The sequence below is a fragment of the Nothobranchius furzeri genome, chromosome 4 (genome assembly GCF_043380555.1).
Source record: "Nothobranchius furzeri strain GRZ-AD chromosome 4, NfurGRZ-RIMD1, whole genome shotgun sequence".
Classification (NCBI taxonomy): domain Eukaryota; kingdom Metazoa; phylum Chordata; class Actinopteri; order Cyprinodontiformes; family Nothobranchiidae; genus Nothobranchius; species Nothobranchius furzeri.
In genome coordinates, this window is record NC_091744.1 from 18072887 (window position 1) to 18100032 (window position 27146).

A 27146-nucleotide genomic window follows, 5' to 3' on the forward strand; every position below is an offset into this window, starting at 1 on the left:
GGAGGCGCAGACAAGACTCGGCTACAGTTATGGTTGAATTCTTGACTATCATTGGAATCACAAGAATCAGTTTTCAAATGATGGGAAATACTCGGATGTACACAGAACAAGAGTCGCAAAAAACAGGCAGATTTGAGTTTGCTATGTCACATCTATGAGACGAATTCATCGGCATAAAAGAAATGATCGGCTAAGGGCTTGGCCAATCCCCGATGGAAGAATAATTCATCCAATCGCTCAACCTTAGTGGGGATTTTCGTCACACGCACAAATAACCCATTTACATGTGGGACAACTGCACCCCCACAGCCGCAGACACGTACGTCTTTTAAAAACTAGAAGTTTGAAGAAATTTTTTTCTAAGGAACTTTGGAATTTGGCACAAATTATCCTTATATCTGTTTTATAGACAAGGTGATAAAAGAAAAATTCTCTAAATCAGTGATGAGGGAAATTATGATAAAACATCTATAAACAACAAACTCAAAGATTCTCCCACGTCTGAATCTCAGGTCATTTAATTACCAATAACTCGTTAAACTGTCTTGTATTTCCTAAATAAAACATTCACGTTGTCATCTTTAATATTTTTCCCTCCTGGCCAGCTGGCATTGCCGTTCCGGTCTTTAATGTGCCGCTTGATGCAGTTTCCCTAAAGAACAGCAGAGTTATGCAGCTTTAGCAGAGTCAGCTGGAAGCTAGTTGTGGGGCGCGTTTGAAATGCATCGCAGCGCGTCTGGTTGGAGCTCTGCTTAGGCTGGCCTCAATCTAATCAACCGGAGTGTAATTCATTAATCTCCAGACTCTGTCCCATTACATCGACTTACGGGGTGTAAATATGTTTTATGGCCCAGCAGAAATGAGATCCCATACATTTACCAGGCTGAGATGGGTTGTGTGTTTTCATTCTACCAGTGGAAAGGAAAAATAATTGAAGATTCATTTTAAAATACATTTTTTCACCGTTTCTTTGTTTTTGTGGAAGGCTAATGGTCCATTTGCTGGAGATTCCGCTACAAGTTTCCATCTTAAAGTTCACAAACAGAATCATTTCATATTCGGACTAAATCTGTGCCGAGTGCTGCCTCTAAAATCTAGAGCAGGGGTGCCCAATCCTGGTGCTGGAGGGCCGGTATCCAGCAGGTTTGTGCTTTTTCTGCTCCAACACACTTGATTCAGTAGTTGAATCACCTGCAGCAGCTCATCAGGGTCTGCAGAAGCCCGTTAATCACCTGCTGATTGAAATCAGGTGTTTTGAAGCAGAGGTCAAACTAAAACACTCTGGGAACCGGACATCCAGGACCAGAATTGGGCACCCCTGCTCTAGAGGGTGCTTCTTAAAAGTAAAAGGCGTCTGAGATTCCGGGTTAAGGTGGACTTACTGTCGTAGTCGTAGTCCCAGTTTGGTTTCTGGATGGAGTCGCTGTCGGACACGGAGTTGGATGGTGGAGGAGGGGGAAGGTTGGGCGCCACGCTGCACACCGCCACTGTCTTACGGTGTCCGTGCACAGAATCTGGGTTGAAGGTAGTAAACTCTGGGTGCTCTGGGATGGTTGACCCCTCGAACGAGTTTCTGTCCAAGTTGTTCCGCGAGTCGCTCGGGATGCTGGGAGTATAGGAGATGGGTCGCACCGGCACCTGAGGAGGGATGTCTGAATAGATGTTTTTGTTGAGTTTGGAGTCAAAGTAAGGTCTCTGGAGAAAGGAATGGGGCACACCCGAGCTTCCCGCGTGTTTGTCATCGTCATCGGTCTTCGACCTGCTGCGGCAGGCTCTCTTACGAATAAGGATGAAAAGGAGGACGAGTATGAAGATGCTGGACAAGAAGACCACAATGCCGACCACCTCCTCCAAGCCAATGTTCCATGAGGTGGAGACAAATTCGTTGGGAACCTCGACAGGGAACTCGCACACGTGCCCCCTGAAACCCAGAGAGCAGTTACACTTGAACGAGCCGTACGTGTTCTGGCAGTTGCCCCCGTTGGAGCAGGGGTTCTTGATGCACTCGTCGACGTCGCTCAGACACCTGCACACAGTAAGGACACTCAGGGGTCTGCTGCAGCAAAGAGGATGTAAATAAAATGGCAGGTGTTAAAAACAGACGGACAAACCTGTCGCCCTGGAAACCCGCCTCACACTCACACACTGGGCCGTCCAGGCTGTCAATGCACTTCCCGCTGTTTTTACAGGGGTTGTCTCTGCAGTACGGACCTAACTGGCACCTGCATTCAGAAAGAACATACTTGGTCCTACGCCTGAAAGGAAACAGAACATGTCTATAAGGAGATACTGCTGAGGGCGGATACCTTTGTCCTGAGTACTGGCCTCTGCACTGGCAGTAGAAGTCGTCAGCACGAGGAACACAGGTGCCACCGTACAGGCAGGGGTTGGAGGCACAAGGACTTAAGGTGACATCACAGTGTGTGCCCATGAACGAGGCAGGACACTTGCAGAAGTAGCCTGAAGAGTTCCCACAGAAAAAGGACGATGAGCAGAGCTGACTTGTTTTTTCAACCCATCTGCAGTGGTCGCTAGTATAAATGAATGCCCTGTGGGTCGATCTCTGTTGGACAGAAGCTCTGGCGCTCCTGTTTCAGGAACTATAAGCCACCGCAGCGGTGAAGTGAAGACGGCAGGATCTGGGGTCTTTACCACTGACTGTTTGCTCTGCAACGTTGATGTTTCATCTCCACAAATTACACAAGCCATAAGGAGTTCTTCTATGTTGTGAAGTTGCTAATGCTAACAGTTAGCTTCTGCTAGCCAACTCTGCTCTCTCCTGGACACTAAATCAACACCAGCTTTCCCCGTCACGAGCCAAGACAGGTGAACCCACAGATGCAGTCTTGACATTATGATATTTTGACGGGCGTTTCTAATGTGAGCATCTCCCCGTCTGTTGTCTACCGGCAGCTGTTACAGGAAACAGGTAGATGAATAATTATTAATATTATTATTATTATTAATAATATTAATAAACATTCATGTTTAGTCTGCATGTTAAACTCAGAGTGACCTTGTCTTTAATCATCACTAGGAATGTAAGCAAACATCCGCACTGGAATACTGAGATATTTTACATTATGATACTGTACTTGTATTTAAAAGAAGGTTATTGTTATTTTACTGAGAATTTAAATGCTCACATTTATTATATTATTTCTGAAACAATTCAAACTCTAGGTGGCAGCAGTTTTCACCATCTTCATTCTGATGGAACAGATCTCTTGATAAGGCTGGATGTGTCTTGGGAGAGTCTGGCCTGAATTTCCTAACTCAGTTCAGCCTTAAAAACCACAAATATCCTCAGGTTTTCACTATCGTGACACATCGTATCACCAGACACGCCAAGACACGCCCCTAATCAGAATGCTAATAATTTATATAGGAAGTTTGGCATTAGAATTACAAAATATTTGCAAAAAGCTGCTAGTGAAGGAAAGTAATAGTGCCTTAGTAGTACTGTTGGTGGGTCTAATATAAAATTAATTCAGAGATGTATTTGTTTTTTAAACCGATCTCTAGTGAAACTGCACTAAATGTTGTTGCATTATAAAAAACAAAAGGTGTACATTAGACGCCCTCTTCTATTTAAAATGCATGAAATCTTTGGGCAAAAGGAACGTGTGATGAGTGAAGAAGGCTCACCTCCATTAGGCAGCGAAGTGCAGCTTCCTCCGTTGGTGCAGGGGTTGCTGGAGCAACTCTCAGCAGGTGGGAGGGCACAGCCTGGAGCCACGTCCACAATGTCTTCCAGCACGGCGTGGGCTCGCCGGGCTCTGGTGTTGAGAGGCAGCTCCTGACCGTTCAGCGCGACGGCCTCCATGCAGCCTCGAAACCCGTTAGAGATGGGCAGACTGCGCCCAAGGCGGGGGGAGCTGTGCTGACGGAAATAGCCGCCAAAGTACATGGTGTTGTCCAGGTTGAGTGTGCGCAGAGTGCCGGGGGCAGTGCCGGAGGCGGCGTGCACGCGGTCCAGCACCAGTTTAGCGTAGTTACCATCCACTTCCAGGGAAACGGAGTGCCATTCGCCATCGTTGACCTGAGCGCTGTGAACGGACACCAGGCCCGGCCCACTGCCGCAGTCGAATTTATACTGCAGACGACCGTTCACGACCTGCATCAAAACAAGCGCTTCAGTCAGAACAGAGAAAATCTGATTTTCTGATCATAATCAGACTTCATTAGTATTACTCGTGCTGACTGATTTAATCAGTCACAAATTAGACTTTGACAGTCCTTCAGTCAACAACAAGCATTTCTTCTAATTTCACAAAAATTCACATTTGTCAGAAAAACATCAATATTCCAGCGTATTTTTAACCATTAACACAACGACTGCAGATTTATATGGCAGTTACTAATCACCGACGCTTCTCTGGTGCAGTCACGGTTTGAGCCTGGCATGCAGACGGCTTCGCCAGACCGACTCAAAAAGGAATGCTGTCCATTTCCCCACCACTAAAACAACTGGTGCTGTTGTTTTTCTCTCAGCTCACCACCACATTCCCATCGCCCCTCGTGTGTGTGTGTGTGTGTGTGTGTGTGTGTGTGTGTGTGGGTTGGGGAGAGGGTGGGGGTGGGGGTGGGGGGGCACAGTGTAGAATTATCAAAGAGGTTAAATGAAACAACTTTGCTTGTGAATTTCTCTTTTTACATGCTGAGAATCAGCTGTTTGTGTCATGACAGCTCCGGCTCTAAGTGACATCACACATGGGACCGCCCCTTTCACCATGATGGATGGCAGAAAACTGTTAATGCACATTGAAATTCCTGTGAAGCTGGTCAGAACAAGCCAGCTTGTAGCCTTAGGCGGATCATAAAAGACCATTTTACATTAAGGGTCCCTTTTATTAACGTTAATTAGTGTGTTATTAAGCATTAATAAACAAAGGAACTCTTTATCGACAATCCCAGTATTGTTTACTATTAGGTGTCCTTAAGGTTAGGACAAAGGGCCAGGAGGGTGTCTGCTTATGCATTACATAATATGGTTATGCAGTTGTTAATACATTAATAAATAGTTTATTACTGCCTAATAATGCACTAAGTAACATTAGTAAAGGGACCTTTATTGTAAAGTGTTACCAAGGTCGTTCCTTCTAAGCAGCACACACCTCGAGGATGCTGTAGTCAGTCCCTTTAGCGTACATGACCGTAGCGTGGCTGGAGAAGGTCCTGAGCCTCAGAGACAGTTTCATCAGCTCCTTGTTCTCGTTCTCCATCAGACGATACTTCACATAACCGCTTCCGCTGAAAGTCAGCGAGTGGCCATCTGACACGGTGAAACAGGTGGGAATACGGGTTACAGAGGACACGAGTCTGATTGAGTAAAAACACAGGAGATGGCTTCTTACCAGAGCACTTGCTCTTTTTGCCCTCAGGACACACACAGCTGTACACGGTGTCTCTGGGATCGGCCACGCAGTCCATGCCCTCTGGACACAGGTTGTTTTCACACACGTTGTTCAACACAGGGCATTTACCACCTGCGAGCCAAAAAACATGTATGAAGAAGGAAACGTCTGACAGGAACAAGTGTGTGTGTGTGTGTGTGTGAGAGGTTTGACTGGAGTACCTTCACACTGGCAGGTGGCAGCTCTCTGGTGTCGCGGGGTGACAAAGCTGAGGCGAGCTGTGCTGTAGGTGGACATGGTGCTTTTATCCAGCGAGATGACCTCATCACAGAAGTGCAGCGGGCAGTCCAGACCTGCACACAGCTTCTGAACCACACGCACGATACGAACCCCCGTCATCTCCTCGATCACACTGGCAGACGAGTTCAGCTTACGGAAGACAACCTGGACATAAACCAGAAGACAATAACTCAGGAAGTAAAAGCCGCCTTAATTATTTGACCTGAAAGGCAACAACGTGTTTATTTTAAGCGTCTAATTATTGATTCAATGATTCTTCTCACACTGAGACACAAGTAAACACTGGCTGCTTTTGTCCAGATTTGTTTCTCTTGTCTGGTCTCACCTCCTGGGACTGATACGGACTTCCAGATCTCTCCAGAGTCAGCAGGACATCCAGATCCCCCTGCTCTGAAGGTTGTAGGCTCACCAACTGAACTTCACTCCTCCGGACCCCCGCGATGTTTCTCAGCGCTCGCTGGAAGTTCCGCCAGTAGTCTCCGATAAATTCCTCAGGAGCAATGTTAGCAAATCGCACAGCGACGGAGTTATCCAGGGCCTGGCGCGCCGCTTGGCGCATGTGCACGTTAACGTCAGCGGGCGTTGTGAAGCGTCCGTCGCTCACGGTCACGTTGAGCGAGTAGTGGCCCACGTCGAGCGGCCGCAGGGCGATCACTTTCCCATCGGAGGCTGAAACTGAAAACAAGTCACCGCCCGGGTCCATGGGTGAGGATGAAGAAGGGGCGAGGCTGTAGGTGAGGGTGTCGTAGACGTCTTGGTCAGTGGCGTGGATTTTGCCTAAAACACCCCCAGGATACTCATCCCCAGCGATGGAGACAAAAATGTCCAGCGGGAGAACGGCGGGAGGGTAGACGCTCTCTTCGATCACACGCACGCTGATGAAGGTAGTGGAGGAGAGCTGAGGTTTGCCGCTGTCACACACCTGGATGACAGAGAGGAGAACATTTCATCTCGCTTGTCAGCAGCAGAGGGCAGTCTCGCAGCACTCCAGAGTTGTGCAGCATCCACACAGCGGAGAGAAACACACAACAACAAAACGTCCACATGATCAAACATCTCAACAAGCACCCTCACAGGAATGGGCTTCAGTTCAGCAGGAAAAACAACAAATCTGAGTGTGAATCTCTTGTGCAGAGCGACATCACACGTCCCTCCTGCCCACACGTTTCCCTCTCCGCTCCTACCACCGAGGTGACACGTGATCAAGCCAAATCAAAACCAGTGTGTGTAATTTAATCTGTATGATGCTCTCTAAAGCAGACGCGTTACTGTACGCCCACTTTAGCTCCACGTCTCATGTGGAGAAGCTCACAAGCTGCGTTTAAAGAGAACTTCAGGACGCTTTAGAGGACGGAGATCCTTAAAGAAATGAGAAAGAGGAAGAGGGACGGCAAGCAGCAGACAGCTGTGGCTTGACAGTTAAATCAATGCAACCTCTTGATTCTGGTCTGCTCCTGCTTCTGTGACTCACCTGTGCTTGAAGCAGGTACAGCTCTTTGTGTTTCCTGTTCAGCACCCCCACAGTCAGAAGAGCTCCATGCTGGTTGATGTGGAAGGCATCGTCCCCGTTCCCGTCCACGATGGTGAAGGTGAAAGGTGGGCCATTGTGAGAAGCATCTCGATCGCTTACTGTGAGCTGAAGAACGCTCGTTTCTTTGGGTCGATTCTCCTGTAGGAGGCAGGAGAAGGTAAGTGGGCCTATTAGCCCTCCTTTAGGTTTGGTTCTCTGTTACAAATATGCACTAACAGAGCCTCGCTGCAAGGATGACCCTCTGAAACAGATCTGCTCTAAAAGGTAAAACTCACATCTACTTTCTGGAGGAAGTACATTAGACTGACTTTGGTCTGAACCCTAACAGATCTTCTAGAAATCATGCAAAGGGGACATATTATGATAATTGATTAAATGGTGTTGTTGTCTACTTTCTTTGCACTAAATCCCTCTCACCAGTTTTATTCCAGACAGTTTCAGTACCTTCCAGAATGAGGCGTTTACTGCTCTCTCACATTAAGCAAACAAGCTGGAGCCGATCATGCCCGCCCATCCCCACCTCAAGCTGCTATAAGCTGAGAAGCTCAGATATCCAGGAGCAGCTCTCTCTCGCACTTGATACGTGGTTCTAATTTCCCCCGTTTGTGACATCACAAACGGGATCTTTTTGAAAGGGCTTGTTTTAGGCACATAATTCTTGAAACCAAACACTGACAGAAAATAGATCCGTAGTTTTTTTTCATGCTTGGAGTGTTTCTAAAGGCAGTAGAGACCCACATGGCACCACAAAAGAATGCAAGTGTGAGCTTTTTATAATGTGTCCCCTTTAAAGTGTTCAACCTGAAATGCCACAAAGCTAGCAATCATCTTATTCTTTCAGCTAGCATCAAAACTACCATTGTAATTACTGACTTTGAGTAAAAGAGCTTATAGAATGGAAAGACTTGGACTAACTCTTTAGACTCTGATAAAAACACAAACAAGACAAATTTATTGCCAGATTTTTTTTAACAAATATTATTTTTTTTAAATAATTTTCACACGTTATTCCAAGACCAAAGCCATGTCACTCATCCATCCATCCATTAGTCCAACTCCTTTTTAACTGTGATCATTTCTAATAACCTTTACAAGTTTAACGAATCAGCCAAAAACAAAGATGGCTGCTACTCCCGCCGCTGGTATTTACCCTCATGTTCTCACTGAACTGATCTTTGTGTGTTTGTGCTTGAATGTGACTCAGATCTTACGTTCTGTTGAATCTCGTTTTCTTCTCAAGAGTAAAAATAACCCGCCTATTGATCTTCCTGAGGGTGTGTGCAGTACGTGTCAGCTGTGTCTCCTTGCTTTGATTTAAGGAGGATTTGGTGTTGTACTTTGATCAAGCCTTGATGGTGAATCTATACAACCAGTAAGGATGCACTTCAGCTGGTTGTAATATATCTTGATCACATTTAATATAAAGTCATCAAATTAAAAAACATGAAGCCAAAGTTAAATTATTTCATTGACGGATCGAATCTAAAGTGATGACATTTAAACCGGGATTTAGGCCTCAGCATTTAGAAATGGTCCTGCCACTCAAGCAGCGCATCGCCCCTCCACCCGAGACAAGGACGTGATAAATACTTCTAAACCCAAGGTTGTTACACATCCTCCTTCTCTTTTGATGTGTGATTTTTCCCGAAGACTTCATGGTCTCAATCACTAACTTCACGTCTTCATTAATAGGGAGTGCTGACGAGGGCAGGACGCTGAAGCAGCTGAGTTGTGCTTACTATCAGCTACAGCAGCTGCCGTCAGGTCCATCGCTTTATTTGAACTCCTGGTTTCAGCGGAGGAAACAGAATCTTTCAAGCTTACGGGTGATGCACAGCGACCTCTGTTTGGTCAGCATCTTCTCCGCTATCCTTTTAGGTGTATCACATTTTATTTTCAGTCATTTATCATTTTTCATGTTGGTGCCATGCAGACTCAACTCTCCATCTATCCTGTTAGGTATTTCCCTGATCTACATCTGCACCCTCTCTCTTTCCCCTCCTCTTCTCCTACCTTTGTTCCTGCTTCATCCTTGCTCCTTGATATTCTAGTCTCACAGCCTTCCATTATTCCTCACTGTTAATCCCTCTCTGTGTCTGCGTCAATCCCTCCTGCACCCCCATCTCTTTCTTCCTCTCCATCTATCTTATTCTCTCTAATCAGCTATCTTCGCCAGCCGCCCCTCCTCCCTCCTCACCTGGATGATGAGGCTGTAGTTGGCCTGGGAGAAAAGAGGCGGGTTATCGTTGACATCTGAGATGTCGATGTTGATGGCAGCGCTGCTGGAGAAGGGAGGTGTCCCGTTGTCCGAGGCGACCACCACCAGGGTGTAGCCAGACATCTGAAGAAGAGCCCAAATCACCAAACATCAGCAAAGACCAGCAATGAAGCAGTGATCACTAAACAAGCCTCCTTATTAGGTCTGACATGAGTTTGATTGGATTTTGCAGAAACTGCAACTAGTTTATCTCTGGATGAAAGTGAACGAGGACAGTCGGCGTTATCTCTCTCTTACTCGCTCCCGGTCCAGCTGCCGAGCGACTTTGAGTTCCCCTCTGACAGGGTCGAGGGTGAAGGGGCTGCCTTGGTTACCGTCCACGATGGAGTAGTGGATGTGATTGTTGGAGGGCCCGTCAGCATCCTCGGCCATCACCTTTGGAAAAAAGGAAAGCAGAATTTATCAGTCATTAAGCAGCAGGGCAGCTTTGTTTCTGCGTGTTGAAAGAAATCCACTTCCTTCATGATCTGCTGGAAGCTACAGAGGTGCCTAAATATCAGCCAAAAGTATAAGAAATCTGTTTTTTCACACCTTTTATTTTCTGTTTTATTGATTCAGAAGCTGTGTGAGCTATTTGAAGCAGCCGGATAAACCCATTTCTGCCCTTGGGCCAGTGCACATTTCAAAATATCTAAACTGAAATCTGATTTTTAACACAAACCCACATCTGCACCTGCAGGTCACCTGAGAATTTAGCTGCCAATCAGTGTAATATTACTGCAACGGTCTAATTCATGTGCCATGCTGGCGTGGCAATGCACGACATTAGCAGCATTCGTTTCACCTCGCTTGGTACTAATATACCGATAACTGACTTTTAAATGCCGATTGCACCTTGGCGCAGCAGAGGGAGGAATCACGATCACGTGGGGAGTTCCTGCTGAGCTTCGGCTGCCAACTATGTTGAAACTGAAAGTAAACGCGGGCTTTTGTAAACAGAACCAGCTGAAACGGTAAACTGGAACGATGCAGAGCCTGAGAGCGTCTCTGTTACAGCTGAAGCTCAGATCACCAGAAAGTGCACGGGGACTGTGGGGGACAGACACCTTTAGGAGCGGTGTGTTAAAAAACTTAGAAAACAAGTTATGTCCAAGTTAAATGAAAGTCCTCGGCACATTGACGGCATTGTTTTGTAAAAACGGCTTCTGCAATAAAATAGTAAAAAACACTTCTTTAACTCAAAGTAACTCGAGATTTGATCATTTTACCTTCAACTCTACTCTTATTTGTATATGCTTTAGAGACAAGTTGATCAAATCATCAAAAAATATCATATCTGTTTCATCAACAGTGACAGTACTTGTGGGTTGTATCATTTCCACCATCCTAGCACACAAACAGGCACACACACCATCTTCAGGGCCAATAACTGTCAGATACTGACAGAAACCTCTGGGGAAATTAGGAGACAGTGAGGATTTACAGGTATGAAACAACAGCGAGCACTAAAATCTAATTTTCTGATGGATCATTTAAAATCAGATAGCTCAGATTCACAGCTAAATGGAGACATTTGTCTCCTGAGAGGAGAAGAGAGAAGAGGTAGTAAAAATGAGATGCTCAGGTGGTTGGAAATCCTTAGCCTAGATAAGAGGCTCAATGGGTCTAAGGGTATTTAATTATTCTGTTTGTGCATGTGTGTCAGGTTCTGCGCGGGAAACAGGGCCGCAGTGAGCATGAAGAGCATTTAGCTTCTCCACCAGATGGTGGTTTGCCACAGCTGCAGACATGTGATAGAGTGTTCAGTGGATAATGGGAAGGAGGGAGACGGGTCGAGAGCAGGGGAATGGAGGTGGATGAGCAGATGGAATCGGCTTCATGGAAATAAAGAAAGATGGGAAAAGCAGAGATGTGAAACCTTTCATATGGTTTTAGAGTCATTCTGGTTATTTCACCGTAACAAACATCTGCTGTGTAGTATACATAAACATGTCCCTGGAGACGGCATCCTCACCGCTAACACCGTCTTCCCCAGCTCCACGTCCTCACTGATGACCGTCGTGTAGACGTCCTGGCTGAAGACCGGCCGGTTGTCGTTGACGTCGGTTAGGTTGATGTTCACCGTGGCAATGTCGCTGAGCGGAGGGGAACCACCGTCTGTAGCCTCTACGGTGATGTAGTATTCATGAGAGAGCTCGTAGTCCAAGCCTTCAATCACAAAGATGTCACCTGAGAGCAAAGACAAGGAGAGAGGAGGGGTTAGCACCCCGCTACCACAGTCCACTTTAGCCCTGAGATTCCCCCTTGTTGTACAAAACAATTCATGTACCTCTACAGAGCAAATACACCTGTCTTCAGTCTAATAGTTTAGCTTAACAAGGAGGACCAGCTGGCTGGTTCATTAGCACAATATTGTTAAGTTTAACAACAACGAGCATTCTGAGTCGACTGAAAGCAAGAATAGATGAGGAAAGAACCTCGTTGTTGCAACATTGAACCCACATCCTTTAGTCGGTGTGATGTGCTTGTTGCGATTCAGCTGGAAAGAATGATGCTACATCTTCTGCTAATCTGGTTCCAGGTCAAGGGATCGGGAAGCCCATACTATCCTCTCCCCAGCCGCTTTCACCAGACCCTCTGGTGGTATTCCAAACTGTTCCCAGACCAGCCAAAATCTAATCCCTCGGCCTGGATTCATCCATCAATCTCCCACTCCATCTTTCTTCCACTTGTGAACATGACTCACTTAAGCTCCTCTAATTGAAGCGGGACCATGCCCCAGACCCTGAGCAGGTAATCCACCTCATGTGTATCAGTTATAAACTGTTGTAGGTATGGGCCAAGACTTATGATAACTGAAAGATGTAGGAGAATATAGATACACTGAAATATCGCAATATTTTATGTTGTGAAACTGAATCGATATTTAAAAGCAGTGTATTGACATTTAGTAAAAATTTACATCTAGACATGTACTGTAATTCTTTTATGGGGTTCAATAAAAAATTTGAATGCCTTGTTTCTGAAAGAAGGAGATCTAGCGATAACACCGGACGTGTCTAACCTGAGTTTTCTAATTAACTTCAGTCTTAAAAGTTGCACAAATCATCAGGCTTTAAAAATCACAATAAAACGCATCTTCTTCTCTGTACTGTGATTTATTTCGTATCGTGATCCACATTAAGCGATTTATATTGTATCGTCTCCCCTGTCTTGTGATACATATCGTATCGTCTCCCTATGTTGCGATGTATATCGTATCGTCTCCCCGTTTTGTGGTATGTTGGCAGATTCTTGCCAATGCACAGTACACCACTTATGGTAATCATTGTCTTTACTTATTAGTTGTCAATTCTAAAAAGGCTAGAACGTTTCTCAACAATTAGAATAAGTAATGTACCTATTTAGCCTTAAAAATATCAGGTGGTAAATATATCCGTTTCTGTTGCCACCCTGAAGTAGAGGACATTGAGGACTCGTTCTGATCCTACAAACTGCAGCATTTAGTTGGTTTCAGTTTTCAGCTTTGAATTAAGACATAAAACCGGGCCTTTATCATTTTCTCACTTTGCATTACACTTAATGAGCAGGAAAATTAAAACTAAGTCAAACACCACATTTGTAAATCTTACATAGCTCAGCTTTGTGAGTTTAATTAGCAAATGTTTTAATTGGTACATATCTGCCCTTCAATCGGTGTTTCAAGTTGGAAATTGTCTTCCGGCTCTTGGAAAGTACAGACGCTTTTTTTCTCCCTCCTCTCTATCTTATCCCAAGGCTCTTTGTCTGTCGTTGGGTGTACGGTGCTTCTGCATTTTTCTGGAAACTGGAAATTATTAGAAATGGACCTGGTCAGTTGGTCTCTAAGCGCCATTGACAAGATTTTTTCAACGATGAGAACGGGAGAAGGGGCTCCTGGATGCCCCTCTGGGACAGAGCCAGCCGGGTATATCATAGACTCCTGGAAACAGTGGAAGCTGATCTGCCTGTCTCAACTGTCTGTAGAGGATTCTGAAGACGTCTGGATATTTGTTATGTTGGTGTCTGGATTCCAGCTTTTTGGCCTGAGCCGTTACCTGGCTTACTGGAAAATTAATGAGCTGTCGAGGAATATTGGCTCAATCCTGGAGCTCAGGGATGGATTACACCGCACTGTGAACACACAGACTCATATAATTGTCGAGATGAGTCGTAAGCTTGGAACTTTGGCTGAGATTCAGGCTCTGGCACAGAAGGTGGATTCGATCAAGGAGCGAGTTGACGTATCAGCACGGATTGGGATAGATTAATTACACCATTATTGGATCTAGAGAGGTTGAGGACCAACGGAACTTTAAGGCAGAGAGGAAATTATCTCTGTCTGGCCCAAAACAAGTTCTTATCTGAATCTGGTGCCCTTGAGCCTGTGAGGCTGAAGTGATTACTCCCCCTCAGAAGAAATGTGGAATGCTGCCGTCACCATGGCAACTCTGTCTCCCTATCCCAGTCTGGGTGGGACTGAGACCGGTGAAGGCCGTTGAATCGTTCATGGAGTCACTGTGCTCTCTAAACCCAACTACCTCCCTCCCCTTTCCAAACAGAGGTGACGAGCGCTGCTCATTGCGGCTGCATGCACTGATGTGAGGAGAGTCTCTAACCCTACCTCCCCACCTAGTGGACACTTAGGTTGTGTGATGTCTGAAGTCTGTTGCATTTCTGTCTGAGGTGTTTTTTGCGTAGCAAAGCTGCCCTCCCTGTGGAGGGTAACTCTGGCGTGCCTTTTTTCCCTCCACCTGACTCAATCCTCATATAAACCCCTCTGATCTCTATTAAGGTAGCGCGACTCGGGTTGCGAATGACCACAGTCACCAATTCTTGTCATGTGTCTATGACTATGTATGTATGTCTGATCTCAGAGCTGTGTGTACTGAAACTCTAATTTCCCTCTGGGATTAATAAAGTATCTTTGAATTTGAATTGAATTTGAAATAAATGTATTTTATTCTACAAATATAGAAAAGAAGCATCTCAATAACAAAATGATGCTATTTTTGTTAACTTAAATTTGAACTCCTTTTGTTATTTCATTATTTTATTCATAATTGGTTCATTTCCAGTAAGACAGTTTGGTAGTTTTCACTCATAAAGCAATCAAAAACATCAACCATCTGCTTTCACCTCAGCAGAGAGCCATATGTTAACATTGACACATACCGGTATGAGGCTCCACGCTGAACAAGCCGTGCTCATTCCCACTGATGATGCTGTATGATATCTCTCCGCCAGCGTCTGCGTCGCGGCTAGCCGCCAGCACCCTGAGCACCTGAGTCCCCACGGCCACATCCTCGGACAAGGTGGCTGAGTATTCACGGTGCTCAAACACCGGCGGGTTGTCGTTGATGTCCAGCACGGAGATGACCACTTGGCAGAGTGAGGACAGACGAGGAGAGCCCTGGTCACTGGCCCGAGCCTGCAGCTCGTACACCGACTGCACCTCTCGGTCCAGGGGACGTTCCAGGCTCAACACGCCGGTGTGCTCGGCGATGGAGAAGAATCCATCGGCTGAGTCAGCCAACGAGTACAGGATGTCGCTATTAAGACCTAGAATGACATTTAAAAACAGATAACTCATGGATGTTTTTATTACACTCTTGACAGCCGTTTGTCATATTCATGATGTGACAGCTTTCAGTTTACAGTTTGTTTGAGTGCCTGGTCTTCATCACCCCCACCCCCCACGTCTCAGCCAGCAAGCTGCGGAGAATGATAACACTGGTGGCAACATCAACAGAAATACCCTCTTTTCAAGCCTGGGGTTAAAAATATATAGAATACAGAATTTTATTTAAGTTTATTGATTTTTTAAACCTCTTTTCATTCCAGATTGCTCATGATTCACAGAACCTCTGATGAACGTCTGATCCACCTCTCCCTCATAACTCACATACTCCCACAAGCACGATGATCCACGAAATAAGACAAAGACGGATCACAACAATAATCATAAAGCTTTTCTGCAGGTGGTCCCCATTTGGAATATGCTATTACAGTCCCATTTATCAGGTGAGCGCCCTCCATCCTCTCTAGATCTCATTATCGCGCCGGAGAGATGACCGTGGGGAACACTGCTACAGTTTCTCATCACTTTCATTTGGTCTGAACATTAATAAGGCGATTGCTTAATGATGGTTTGGAGATTTGCATTGAATTATGACTGCCTATATTGCCTTATATGCTGGCTTTAATGATGCTTATCTCCATCCCTGGGCTGGCTGGAATGTTAAATGTGAAACAGAGCTGGAAACATTTAGTCAATTTAACTGTTACTTCAAGGACCAGAAAATAAATCGGCAGCAAAAGCCGTATTTCACTAAAGGAGTTACAGGGGCTTTCTGAGAGGGGGAAGGCCACAGGGAAAACACAACGGCTGAGAGTCTCCACATATAACCGACCTTCTCAGGACGTTGCTGAGACGTCAGCGTACCGCGACCGTTTCAGCAGTGAGTGATGTCACTGACCAGTGCAAAGACATCTATGGACATTAATGGCATAATATTCTATCAATGCACACAATGTCATTTAAATCCATCCTGAGGACCTAGAGAACAGCTTTGTGATGATTGTTTGTTTGGCTATGTCTGCCAATATCATTTCCTACTGAGCCACAACCAATCAGCACCAGTTAACCCAGTTTAGCTACTGGGTTGGGCCCTAAAGATGATCGCACATGCACGTCGGGAAAGTCTAGTAAAATTATCTGGAAGTTCTGATAATGGAAACAGGCCTAAAGCTTTATGATGAGGATTCTCAGGAATTAATGCCAGAATTATTTTTGTATAATCTAAATATTGCAGATGGTTAAATACCCAAGAGATTAGCTAAAGAGCTACAATAGTAACACTACTTTATTAGAATCTAGACAGACCGCTGAAGCAAAATGATGTTGCACTGCATGTGGGTCTAACCATGCTGCATCAGACCAGTACTGTGTCTTGCCAATCACAGCGCTCTGTCGGGTTAATGGGCCAATCACAGCGCTCTATTGGTTTGGTGGGCAGGATGATGCTACGGAGTGAAACAACTAAGATGGCAGCAGATCGTTTGCAACGGCTTTGGCGTCAACCTTGGACTATTTAGACTTAGGCTTTGAGTCAAGAGCAGACAGAGGTACTGAAAACCGTTATTTAGGAAAAGGATGAGTTTGCATCTTCTTCAACCATGGATGGGGGAGTGCCCTGTTGGCTGACATCTGTAGTGGTGCATCTGTCACATATTACAATAATACAAGTAAATCCTTTAAATGAAACTAAACATTAGCATGCTAAACTTATTATTTCATGAGCAAGTGGCCAAGCCTTTTTAAAAACATCTTTCTAAATGCTTTCTGTGACCATCCTGTGATGCACAGCATGACTTTGACAATGCAACAAAAAAGACAAGGCACAAATCGTCCAAATGCCTCCAAAACGGTGGAACTTTAGAAGCCAAATGAGGGAAAATAACATGGCAGAGCGGCGCCGGGGGGGGAGACAGAGATCCACTCCAATCCAGGTGGTGAGATAACGGGACAAAGCCAAATCAGAGAGGGGAATTTAGAAGTTTATCGTAGATCAAGGGCACTAGTCTGGGTCTGCGCCTCTGTCTGCTTCATAACCATTCCACGCTGATGAGTACTGCCTCTCATGGATCGTAACGGGAGGCTGAACTGGGGAGCTGCTATGTGGGTGAGGATCAGACACCGTGGAGGGATCACAGAGGCTGTGTGTCACAGCAACCGCAGCCAAAAATGCGAGTCCGCCCTAAAATATGCAGAGAATATGGAGGAGTAATGAAACCATCTTGGATGGAGGGTTGCATTAGTTTTTAAAATGTGATGGTTGGCTGCAAAGACCAAAGCCTGAAGTAACTGGGTCAAAGCTATGGCTTTTCACATTTTACTTGTGCATTTATGCCCAAACTGCTGTAATTCAAGCTTTAAACTGAAATAATACCAGACAAACAGAGAAGAAAAACATTTTTATGTGTGAAACAGAGATCACAGCCCTGTAAATGATAGCTGCTGCCTAAAAGCGGTAGGCTTGTCCTGCATATGTAAAAGTAAAAAGCCATTTCTCTGCAGAGAGACGCCTTAATGCTAGCTTTCCTTACACCGTTTACCGTTTGTTACATTCCTTTCACTCTGTCAACCGGGGCCTGTTTAAAAAAAAGGGAGGAAAAAGAATAGGAGGAGATAGATGGTGTCGATTCTCTGTCAGTCAACAATCTGAAATGGGTCTTAATGCCTGGGTGTCCTGCTTCACTTAACACAGAGAGCAATCCGCAATAGCAGCTCCTCCGGTCTTCAAAAAGACAGAAAAAAAGAGAAAACTCTCATGTGATTCCAACGGCTGGTAAATTGCGAGGTTTAAGCTCTCAGACCCATCCATGTGTGAGCCTCTTGGTGATTGGCGATGTTTGCTGAATGGAGGAGACGCCTGAGATAAATACGTGGCCCCGCGGTGATGCGCTAGGTAAATGGAAAACTGCAATTCTCCCTGTTGAGAATTCAGCTCGAGAAGAGAGAGGAATTTCATTAGAGTGTAATAGAGCTTTTAATTTCAGGGGTTGATAAAATTTCACTTTTTTCCCATCCTTACCTTCTTAACATTTTTAGTGGAATGTGGTTCCACAGAGGACAGATAATAAGTGCATGGTGAGTCAACACCGTCCAGATGAATATGCGAAGAATGAGCTGGAAATTATACTCTTGAGTCCTTCCAGTTTTATTGTGACCCGGAGTAATACATCAGCTGTCCGTTAATTGCATTTTAGGCCCATTGTACTGCTGTTTGTAGGCTTATTTTCTACCAATTAACCTTCAATTGCCACGGCCAAAACAAACTTAATTAAAACATATTTACTTGAGAATTTCCCATTTCACTGAAGCTGATTGAAGATGTAGCTCTAGCAATTAGTTTGCAGCCATACTCAGTAATAGACTTTAAGAAATTCCAAACTTTTCTAACTAAAAAACCCCGAGGATAGAGTCCAGAGAAGCCCTGTGCAGTCAGCGAAACAGCAACGTTTGGGTTATTTTTATTCAATAATACAAAACTGTTAAGTTCCATCTCACGTCTGTTTTTTTATTATTTTATTTGTCTGAAAACTTTCATTTGGCACTTGTTAAAGTTTCTTTAAAGAGTAACTAAACCCCCCCAAAACTTTTTTTTGCTAATTAACTGTACAATTTGGTCTTTACAAATGCAATCTTTCTGTTTCTGTGAATGTTTTTACAGGTTTGTGTAAACTTGATTAAATCTAGAGCCTATGTCTAAAAACGTCTTAGCGCTGCCCCCTGTTGGTTAAACTGTGGCTACTGCATTTTAAATTGTGACTGACTGGGGCTGTTACACTTTCACCTCATCGGTACAGTCTCCTCCCACTCCATGCCTCCTGGCAACGCCCACTTTCATGGCATTTTTCAAATCTTGACTAGGGGTGAAGTTACGTTTTCTGATGGTGTACAGTCGCTCTTTAAGTATTAAAAGTTCTAGATTTGGACCCAATGGAAGCAAACAATGAAGAATTTTCAGCACACTTGAATGTAAGTACTTAATAGGGCTGGGCAATAAATCCTTATCGAAATTTCTGACTCTTATCGAGATAATTTTTCCCGTGTCAATAAATTTGATAATAAAAAATGAAAACATGTGTAGGTCGGCAACGTTCATGTCCCTTTAAGAAGCTGTTCCACCTTGAGTCACATAAAAATGTGACTCTACATAACACATTTGACAGCCCCATCTAGTGGACAACTTGTGTTTCTGCACATACCTGTAGTTATTGTCCATTTATCGTTATCGAGGTAAAATCCTCAATATATCGTGACATTGATTTTACACCATATCACCCAGCCCTAGTTCTTACCCAGGCTTTCCACCAGATGCATAACATTATAGACGTGTTTTCCATAAAACTTCCCACGAGGAGTGTTTCAGACATGCATCAGCACCAAATCTGTTCTACCAAATCACAGCAGAATTGCAAGATGACACGCAATTTCGACAGTTCACACAATATCTGAAAACTGCAGGATGTTTTACACGCTGCTGTGTTTGACTTTCTGTCTGAAACCAGCTGAGCCCCCCCCCCCCCCCGGACATGTGGTTATTAGCTGGGTATAACGCTTTGTGGACATTTAACAAGAAATACACACCAGTGGAAAGCAAAAGCGGGTAATTATGTTTTATCCACTATGCATGTCTGTGTGGATCTAGATCTACAACTGATTAACTTTAGGGATCAGCTCAATGCCAGGAGGCTACCAAAGCTAATCCATGTTAGCATACACCAAACCTTTTACAGGTGATGGGTTGAAAAGTGACATGTCAGTAGTTGAGAGGCTATGTGCTAGTTTACCAACGAGAGTAAACATAAAACATCGTCTGGGACCCCTCTTACAGGATTTTCATTTTAAAACTAAATATGATCAATTCATGAGACACGAGTCAGTTTAATGTCAGACTAGTTTGATCGTTTCTTCTTTTCTATTCAGAAAAAACAACGACCAGAGGCTAAGAATAAAAATACCTGCGTTTATCTTTTGGGAACCCACGTTTATTTAGTTTCTTTTTGGAAAAGGTAAGACAAAAAATACAATGTTAGAATAAATCTCCTTACCAGTGTCCATATCATGTGCCAGAAGTTTAGCAACAAATGTGCCAATCTCTGTGTTCTCAAACACGGTGATGGAGTAGGGATCCGATGAGAACTGAGGTGGGTTGTCATTCACATCCTCCACCGCGATGTGGATTTCTGCTTCACAGTAGCGCCCTCCTCCATCGATCGCTCGCATTCTGAACCTGTGCTCGCCCTGCTTCTCTCTGTCTAAAGGCTGGAAGGTCTTCAGCTCCCCTGGACAGGAGAAAAACACACAAACCGATCACAGTGTGTGTTTGCAACCAGGTACTGAACGCATTTAAGAGTTTAGCACCAAACCACAGCAACTTTTAAAAAAAGCATTCAAACCTAAGGAGATGGGAAGAGGGGGGCACAAAACTGAAGCACAGGAGGAGAAAGGTGTGAGGTGTGTGTGTGTGGGGGGGGGGGGGGGGGGGTTGAAGAAAGAAATCAGAGTTGGCAGTAACAAGCAGCTAGAGAGTATCTTGGGAAGTGAGGGAGCCAAGATTACCACAACCTCACTGGAAAGCTCCAGAGCCTCTGGGCGATCATAATCGGCGATACTCCTGCTTGTCTGCACTGTAAAAACGAGATCCTTCTCCACGGCAGTGGCGTTGCTGCTGGAAATTCAATATTGGATGCTACCAGAAGACAGCTGGATGGCATTTTGCCCTTTTTTTCCTTGTCTTTGCAACAACAGATGTGTTGTAAATCTGCTGAAATCTACCAGCTTAGTTTGCTCTGTCTTTCTATGCTTTTATTCTGAAATCATCCTAAAAACAGGTTGGTTTTGATTAACTGGAATTGTTTTTTTAAGATGACTTTTTTTCTACCTACAACCAGATGGAAAGTCTGATGTAGAGCGTCTCCCAGAGGAAATAATTTGCCGGCGAGAAGTTCTGCAGACATTAATTCAATATAAGTGTGTGACTCTGTATTTTAATACAGGCGGGAGGCTTTCGGCGCCCAGCAGGGAAATGTTCTTGGTTCTTTATAAAAATGAATAAGTAAATAACATCTGGGCAAAACATTTAAGCCTCCTCTGTGGCTAACAATATGTACACATGGAGAAACAAAAGCATTTTGCACGGGAATCACTATTTCCACGTAAGATTTTAGTGCTGAACTGCCTTTTGGATTTGCTATCGATTCCTAAAGGCAACACTTTTCATAACAGCCTTGAACAAATACAACTAATCAGTTATTTAAATAAGATATCTCATGTTTTCTGCTGTATACGGTTATGCTGCTATTGCTACGACACAGACACACACCTGTTTCAGAGTCAATCATAAACAGTTCAGCTCCAACTCCCTGGAGCTCGTAGGAGATTTGGGCATTCGAGCGGATGTCGACGTCTGAGGCGGAGACCTGCAGGATGAGCCTGCCAGCAGGAGAGTCCTCTGGGACGCTTTCACTGTAGACGGCCTGCAGGATACAGAGTAACAGATGTAAAATGTACCCAATGCACATTTAATAAGATACAGAAAATATAACCAAAGTGAAATCTACCTTTTCGCAAACGGGGTCGTTATCGTTGGCATCCAGCACCTTGACTTCCACGATGGCTCTGGTGGTGAAGACGCCATCGCTGGCGGTGATGTTGAGCAGATAATTATCCGTCACTTCTCGATCCAAAGGCTTCCTGACGGACACCTTCCACTCATTCTGAACATGCTCGATGGCAAACTGGCCGAGAGGGTCTCCTCCTGTGTCATTTCAAAACATAACATTTGTAGTGCGCAGAAGCAGGAATCTCTCTAATCGCTGAAAAATCTGAGTATTACTGAAACAAACATTGAAAAATTAACAGCAACTTTCACAAAACAAACTGTTGATACACAGTTATGCAAAAGAAGAGTGGAATCCTGAAATAATGATGACTCCAACTCCTAATTCCTCTTGATATTGTAAACTTGGCATATTTATTCACACTTGCCAATTAGCAACACAAAAGGACATTTTCAGGCCATTTAAAAGACTTCTTTATAATGAGTTAAACATTTGTCAAGAGTTTAGGGGACATTCATATATATGTTCCTCAATTATGACCTATTGTTCAGTTCATGATACCTTTTCTCTTTTTTCTGTTAGTTAAAGACTTCTACTCAAAAACTTTTCAACTCGGAGCTAATTAGGCAGCCGAAACCAATAAAAAATAGGGCCGTGCAATCTGACAATATCAGATCGTTAAGGATTAGAATGTGATGATGATTTACTGAAGCTCGGAGATCGTGGAAAAGTCTTTTTTGCATTCTATCACCCATCTGTGCCATTATATCCGGATGTGTCTATGGTCATTACACACATGCTCAAGCATTAGCTCGATCAGTAAACCTCTGGGTCAATGTTCTGCTCTAAACTTTGCATTTGCATTTGTGGCTTGTATTATTTGGTTCCGTTCATTCATGTTGCAGCGAGCCTTTTCACCATGGCTGCTGACCCGAGTTCTCTTTTTCCTGTTTCTGTAGAGAGAAGCAGCCATGGAGAGCAGCAGGGCCAAGATACTGGGAGTGTAATCCTCTAAGTAGAGGATGAAAGATATTGAAAGTTTTAGGATTCTGGAACATTTGATCCTATTTTCTTTGAAGGGGTATGCTTTTAAATTGATGTATTTTACTGGTAAATATCTTAAAAAACGTCTGAGCTGTCGAAATGGAAAAAAGTAGTGATAAAAACTTGATTTTGCAAAAATAAATAGTGATTATTTTTTTCCATATCGCCCACCCCTAATAAAAACTCACCTGTTATGAAGTAGTTCACTTGTTTGTTAATGTCTTCAGAATCATCATCAGTGGTGCTGAGAATAGCAATCACCCCACTAGGTAGCGGGTCATCTTCGCTCACTGTTCCCTTGTAGATCTCTGCGGTGAACCGAGGTGGGTTGTCGTTCACGTCGGCTACCGTTACCACCACTGTAGCGCTGGTGGCATGGCGGACCGTGTCGCCTTGGTCCGTGGCCAGGACGGCGATGCTGTATTTGATCATTTTTTCACGATCTAGCTCTTTCAAGGTGGTTATCCATCCAGTTTCTCTGTTAACAGCAAACAGCTCGGCGATTTCCTGGGACTTCTGCTTAGGGTCGAGGCTGTAGACGACGTGGCCGTTGGTTCCAGAATCTAGGTCGTTGGCTTTGATTTGAATAACTTGTGTTCCACTTGGAAGGTTTTCAACAACGACAGCCTTGTAAGGGTCAGACTCAAAGACTGGTTTGTTATCATTGACATCTTTAACCTGGATGTTCACAATTACTGGTGCAACTACTTCATCGGTTTGAGCAAGCAGAGTGAGTTGGTACCATTTGGTCGTCTCATGATCAAGGTTCTTCTGAAGTTTTAAGGCCCCGCTGTCTCTGTCTAAAACAAACACTTCGTGCTCATTGCTCTCAGGTGTGTTGCCTTTCACAAGGCTGTAAACGAGCGGCTGCGTGCCCTCAGCCTGAATGGTATCAATCTCTGTGCCAATGGGAAGATCCTCAGCAACAGTGTAGCGATAAAATGGTTCAGAAAACTTGGGGATAGATGTCTCTGATGAAACAATGCTGACGTAAACCTTGACCACTGATTGTTTGGGTGGATTCCCAGTATCCTTTGCTTTCACAAAAAATGAGTAGAGCTCATTTTCAAGCCCAATGAGGCTTTCTTTGGTAATGATGACTCCTGAGGTTTTGTGGATCTCAAAATTCTCCCCCACATTTTCAACATCTGCTTCAAGAGAATACTCGATGTCTGCATTACTCCCCTCGTCCATGTCTGAGGCAGCAACTTTAAGCACAGATGTTCCTCTTGGGACGTCTGAAGCGATCGTGGCTTTGTACTCAACCGCTCTGAACTGTGGAGCATTGTCGTTGGCATCTGTGACAATAACGTTGACAACACAAAAGCCTACTTTTCCACTCCCATCTGTAGCTATCAGAGAAATAGGAATGACCTTTTCAACTGGATTTTCACGATCGAGGCTTTCAAGAGTGAAGATCTCTCCTTTTTCATTGATGGTAAATCTGTCTTTTGCAAAATCATTGACAATCTGGTAAGTAATCTGGCCATAGATGCCTTCATCGTCATCTATTGCCTGTGCTTCAGCAACCAGTGTACCAGCAGGTGAGTTCTCAACCACCTCCACCAAGACGTCCATCTGTGAGAAGGTGGGGTTGTGGAAGTTGGCACCAATAACTTTCACCTCCACAACTGCTGAGCCTCTGAATACGCCATCAGACACGGACACATTAAGACTGTAAAGAGGCTGCATGTGTGGCTGGCGGTGGTTTGAGATGACAATTGCTCCAGTTTTTTTGTTGATGGCAAAGTTCTGCTCCTCATTTCCAGATATAATTGAGAACTCCAACTTGTCAGCATCTGAACTGTCGGCATCAGACGCCTGAACTTGGCCGACAAAGTGTCCTCGTGGGGCTAATTCACTGATGGTGCTTTTGTATGTGTGCTCTGTAAAAACGGGCGCGTTGTCATTCAGATCCATAACATCTACTGTCACAACAATGTCACTCGAGAGGGCGGGCACTCCTCCATCTATGGCGCGGACTCTCAGCTTGTGTTGCTGGATCTCTTCGTGATCAAGAATTTGGGCTGTTGAGATTACTCCCGTGTCCCGGTCAATGGTAAAATAATCTGAACTCTTCCCTCTTTCCTCAACCAGCCGAAAAAACACTTCTTGGTTGTTACTGGTATCAGAATCTTTTGCAACCACTTGTAAAATGGATGTACCAATCACAGAGGCCTCAGAGATGTTTGCATAGTAGGCCTTGGACATGAACACAGGGGCATTGTCATTCACATCCTCCAGTATGATATCAACAAACACCTCAGAGTGAGCGCCAGTCAGCGAGTCTGTGGCTCTGACGTTTAACTTATAGGCAGGATGTGTCTCAAAGTCCAAAGCCTGAATCACAGGAATGACCCCTGTGTTAAAGTCAATTGAGAACTGTTTGAAAGGATCTCCCTCGGAGATGGTGTATACAATACGAGGGCCTTCAGAATCACTGGCCTGCACATGGAGCACAGGGGAGTGCAGTTGAATGTTTTCAGGGATTTCAATGCTGTAAAAAGGCCTCTCAAACACAGGCATTGCTTTGTTCACCACTGTTACTGGCACTTCAACTTCTGCAGACAGAGGAGGTTCTCCATTATCCTTAGCCACAACGACTAGAACAAACTTTGTATTGAGGGAGTCCTTCTCAAATTTCTTTTTGAGCAAGATCTCTCCAGATGAGCTAATATCAAAGTGCTCTTGATGCTCCTTCAAATAATAATGGATTTCTGCATTTGAGCCCCTGTCTTTGTCAACAGCCATAACCTGTCGAACGATGTGACCTTCTTCTGCATCCATCTGTACCGGAGCATGATAAGGAAGATTGACAAACATGGGTTTGTTGTCATTTACATCTTCCACGGTCACAGTAACTAAAGTATGGGCCGCATCTTCAGATTTGTTTTCCTCTGTGACCTCAACAATAATATCATACGTGTCCTGTGCTTCGTGGTCAAATGGAATCCCAGTGGTTGAGATAACTCCAGAGGTGGTGCTGATTTTAAACCTGTTGTCAGGGTTCAAAATTCTATAGAACAAAGGTTTGTTCACTTGGTTCCCTACAGCTGCAATGACAACCAGAGCTTTCTTGTCAGAAGAATTTTCTTGGATGTAGGCTTTGTATGACTCCTGGGTGAACTTCATCCTGTTGTCCTTGCTCTCCTTCACAGTGATCTTCACAGTAGAAACAGCAGCGAATCTGCCATCAGAAACTCTAATCTTTAATTCATATCTGCTCCTGAGCTGTGTGACATTCTGAATCGAGATGATGCCTGTGACTGGATCAATTTTAAACTTATCACCAATATTTCCCTCAGAGATGGAGAAGAGAAGTTTTGCGTTGGGTCCAGAGTCTGAGTCTGAGGCATTCACTTGAATCACTTCTACGCCTTTGTAGGTTGGCACAATGACAGCGGCCTCATACAGCTCTTGGCTGAAAACTGGCGAGCAGTCATTAACATCAATTACTTCAATGGTCACATTGGTCGGCGTCTCCGCAAACAGCCGCGGCATTCCTAGGTCGTGAACCTGAACTGTGAAGCGGAAAGCGCTCCTCTGTTCGTAGTCCAAAGCTGCTGTTATTCTGATGGCTCCTGTACTCGAGTCAATGGCAAAATAGTTGTGAGCAAAAGGTTCAACTATTTGATAAATCAGCCTGGCGTTTTGGTCAGAATCTGCGTCAGACGCATGAATAACAAAAGGGGTGTTTTCACGAGTCAGAACAACGCTGTTGATTGAGGCAAGCTCACTGATCACTCCCTTGAATTCCTTCTGGGTGAAGACTGGAGAGTTGTCATTTTCATCCTTGAGGTGAATGAGAAGGGTGGTGTTACTGGCAAGTCCGGCCATGTTGGTTCCCTGGATGATGAGTTTATATTGAGAGATGGTCTCATAATCTAAAGCCTTTTGCGTTACAACCACTCCAGAGTTTGGGTTAATATCAAACGCGTTGTTAACATTGCCGCCTCTGATTTGGTAGAAAACAGACGACTGGCTGATGGCTGTGACCATGTTCACAAAACTTCCAGGAGGGGCCAGCTCGCTGATCTCTGAGGAGGATTCTTTTTCAGTGAATCTGGGGGCTGCATTGTCAGAAACGGTTACCATAATATTTACAGAGGTGGTGGTGGACAGCGGTGGTGCTCCATTATCAGAGGCCTTAACAATGAGTTCAAATGCTGCCTTGCTGCTACAATCGAGTTCTTTGGCCACTGTGATTATCCCGAGAACAGGATCAATAGCAAAAGAGTTTCCAACATTTCCTGTAAGACAGAAAGATTAAGAGAATCACGTCATGTTTTCTGCATCCTGAATGTCTTTTATGGGTTTTGACTCTAAACAAAGCAAGCTGCAACAAAGTCTCACAGACATCTCAGCTATTTCAGATATGCATATCTGCAAACAACAGGCTATCTGCAGCAAGCCTCCTGCAACTCAGTGTGAGAGAGGAGCATCATGGGAAACTCAGAGATGTGCCCATCACCCACACAATGGAGACCCTCTAAACAAAGACGTCAATATTTTCCTTCTCTCTGTGCAACATTTCATTCATGATCAG

The 27146-nt window shown here is 44.5% G+C and overlaps 1 protein-coding gene across 15 annotated transcripts in view; it reads right to left on the reverse strand.

Annotated features, from left to right (window-relative positions):
- The window catches only part of fat1a (FAT atypical cadherin 1a), a 117321-nt gene that overhangs the window by 6084 nt on the left and 84091 nt on the right, over nucleotides 1-27146 (reverse strand). For all 15 annotated transcript variants that reach the window (XR_001573322.3, XR_008563865.2, XR_008563866.2 and 12 more), the window contains 17 exons: nucleotides 22789-26850; nucleotides 21557-21753; nucleotides 21319-21472; nucleotides 20045-20278; nucleotides 14600-14986; nucleotides 11421-11635; nucleotides 9704-9841; nucleotides 9386-9529; nucleotides 7129-7326; nucleotides 5983-6579; nucleotides 5579-5801; nucleotides 5358-5489; nucleotides 5118-5275; nucleotides 3649-4117; nucleotides 2307-2460; nucleotides 2112-2222; nucleotides 1383-2026 (listed from right to left, as the gene is read on the reverse strand). Coding sequence is in view for 9 of the 15 variants with exons in the window: in XM_015963864.3 (XP_015819350.1) it covers nucleotides 1383-2026; nucleotides 2112-2222; nucleotides 2307-2460; nucleotides 3649-4117; nucleotides 5118-5275; nucleotides 5358-5489; nucleotides 5579-5801; nucleotides 5983-6579; nucleotides 7129-7326; nucleotides 9386-9529; nucleotides 9704-9841; nucleotides 11421-11635; nucleotides 14600-14986; nucleotides 20045-20278; nucleotides 21319-21472; nucleotides 21557-21753; nucleotides 22789-26850 (8217 nt within the window). In the remaining 6 variants the exon portion in view is untranslated. The remainder of the gene's footprint in view (nucleotides 1-1382; nucleotides 2027-2111; nucleotides 2223-2306; nucleotides 2461-3648; nucleotides 4118-5117; nucleotides 5276-5357; nucleotides 5490-5578; nucleotides 5802-5982; nucleotides 6580-7128; nucleotides 7327-9385; nucleotides 9530-9703; nucleotides 9842-11420; nucleotides 11636-14599; nucleotides 14987-20044; nucleotides 20279-21318; nucleotides 21473-21556; nucleotides 21754-22788; nucleotides 26851-27146) is intronic.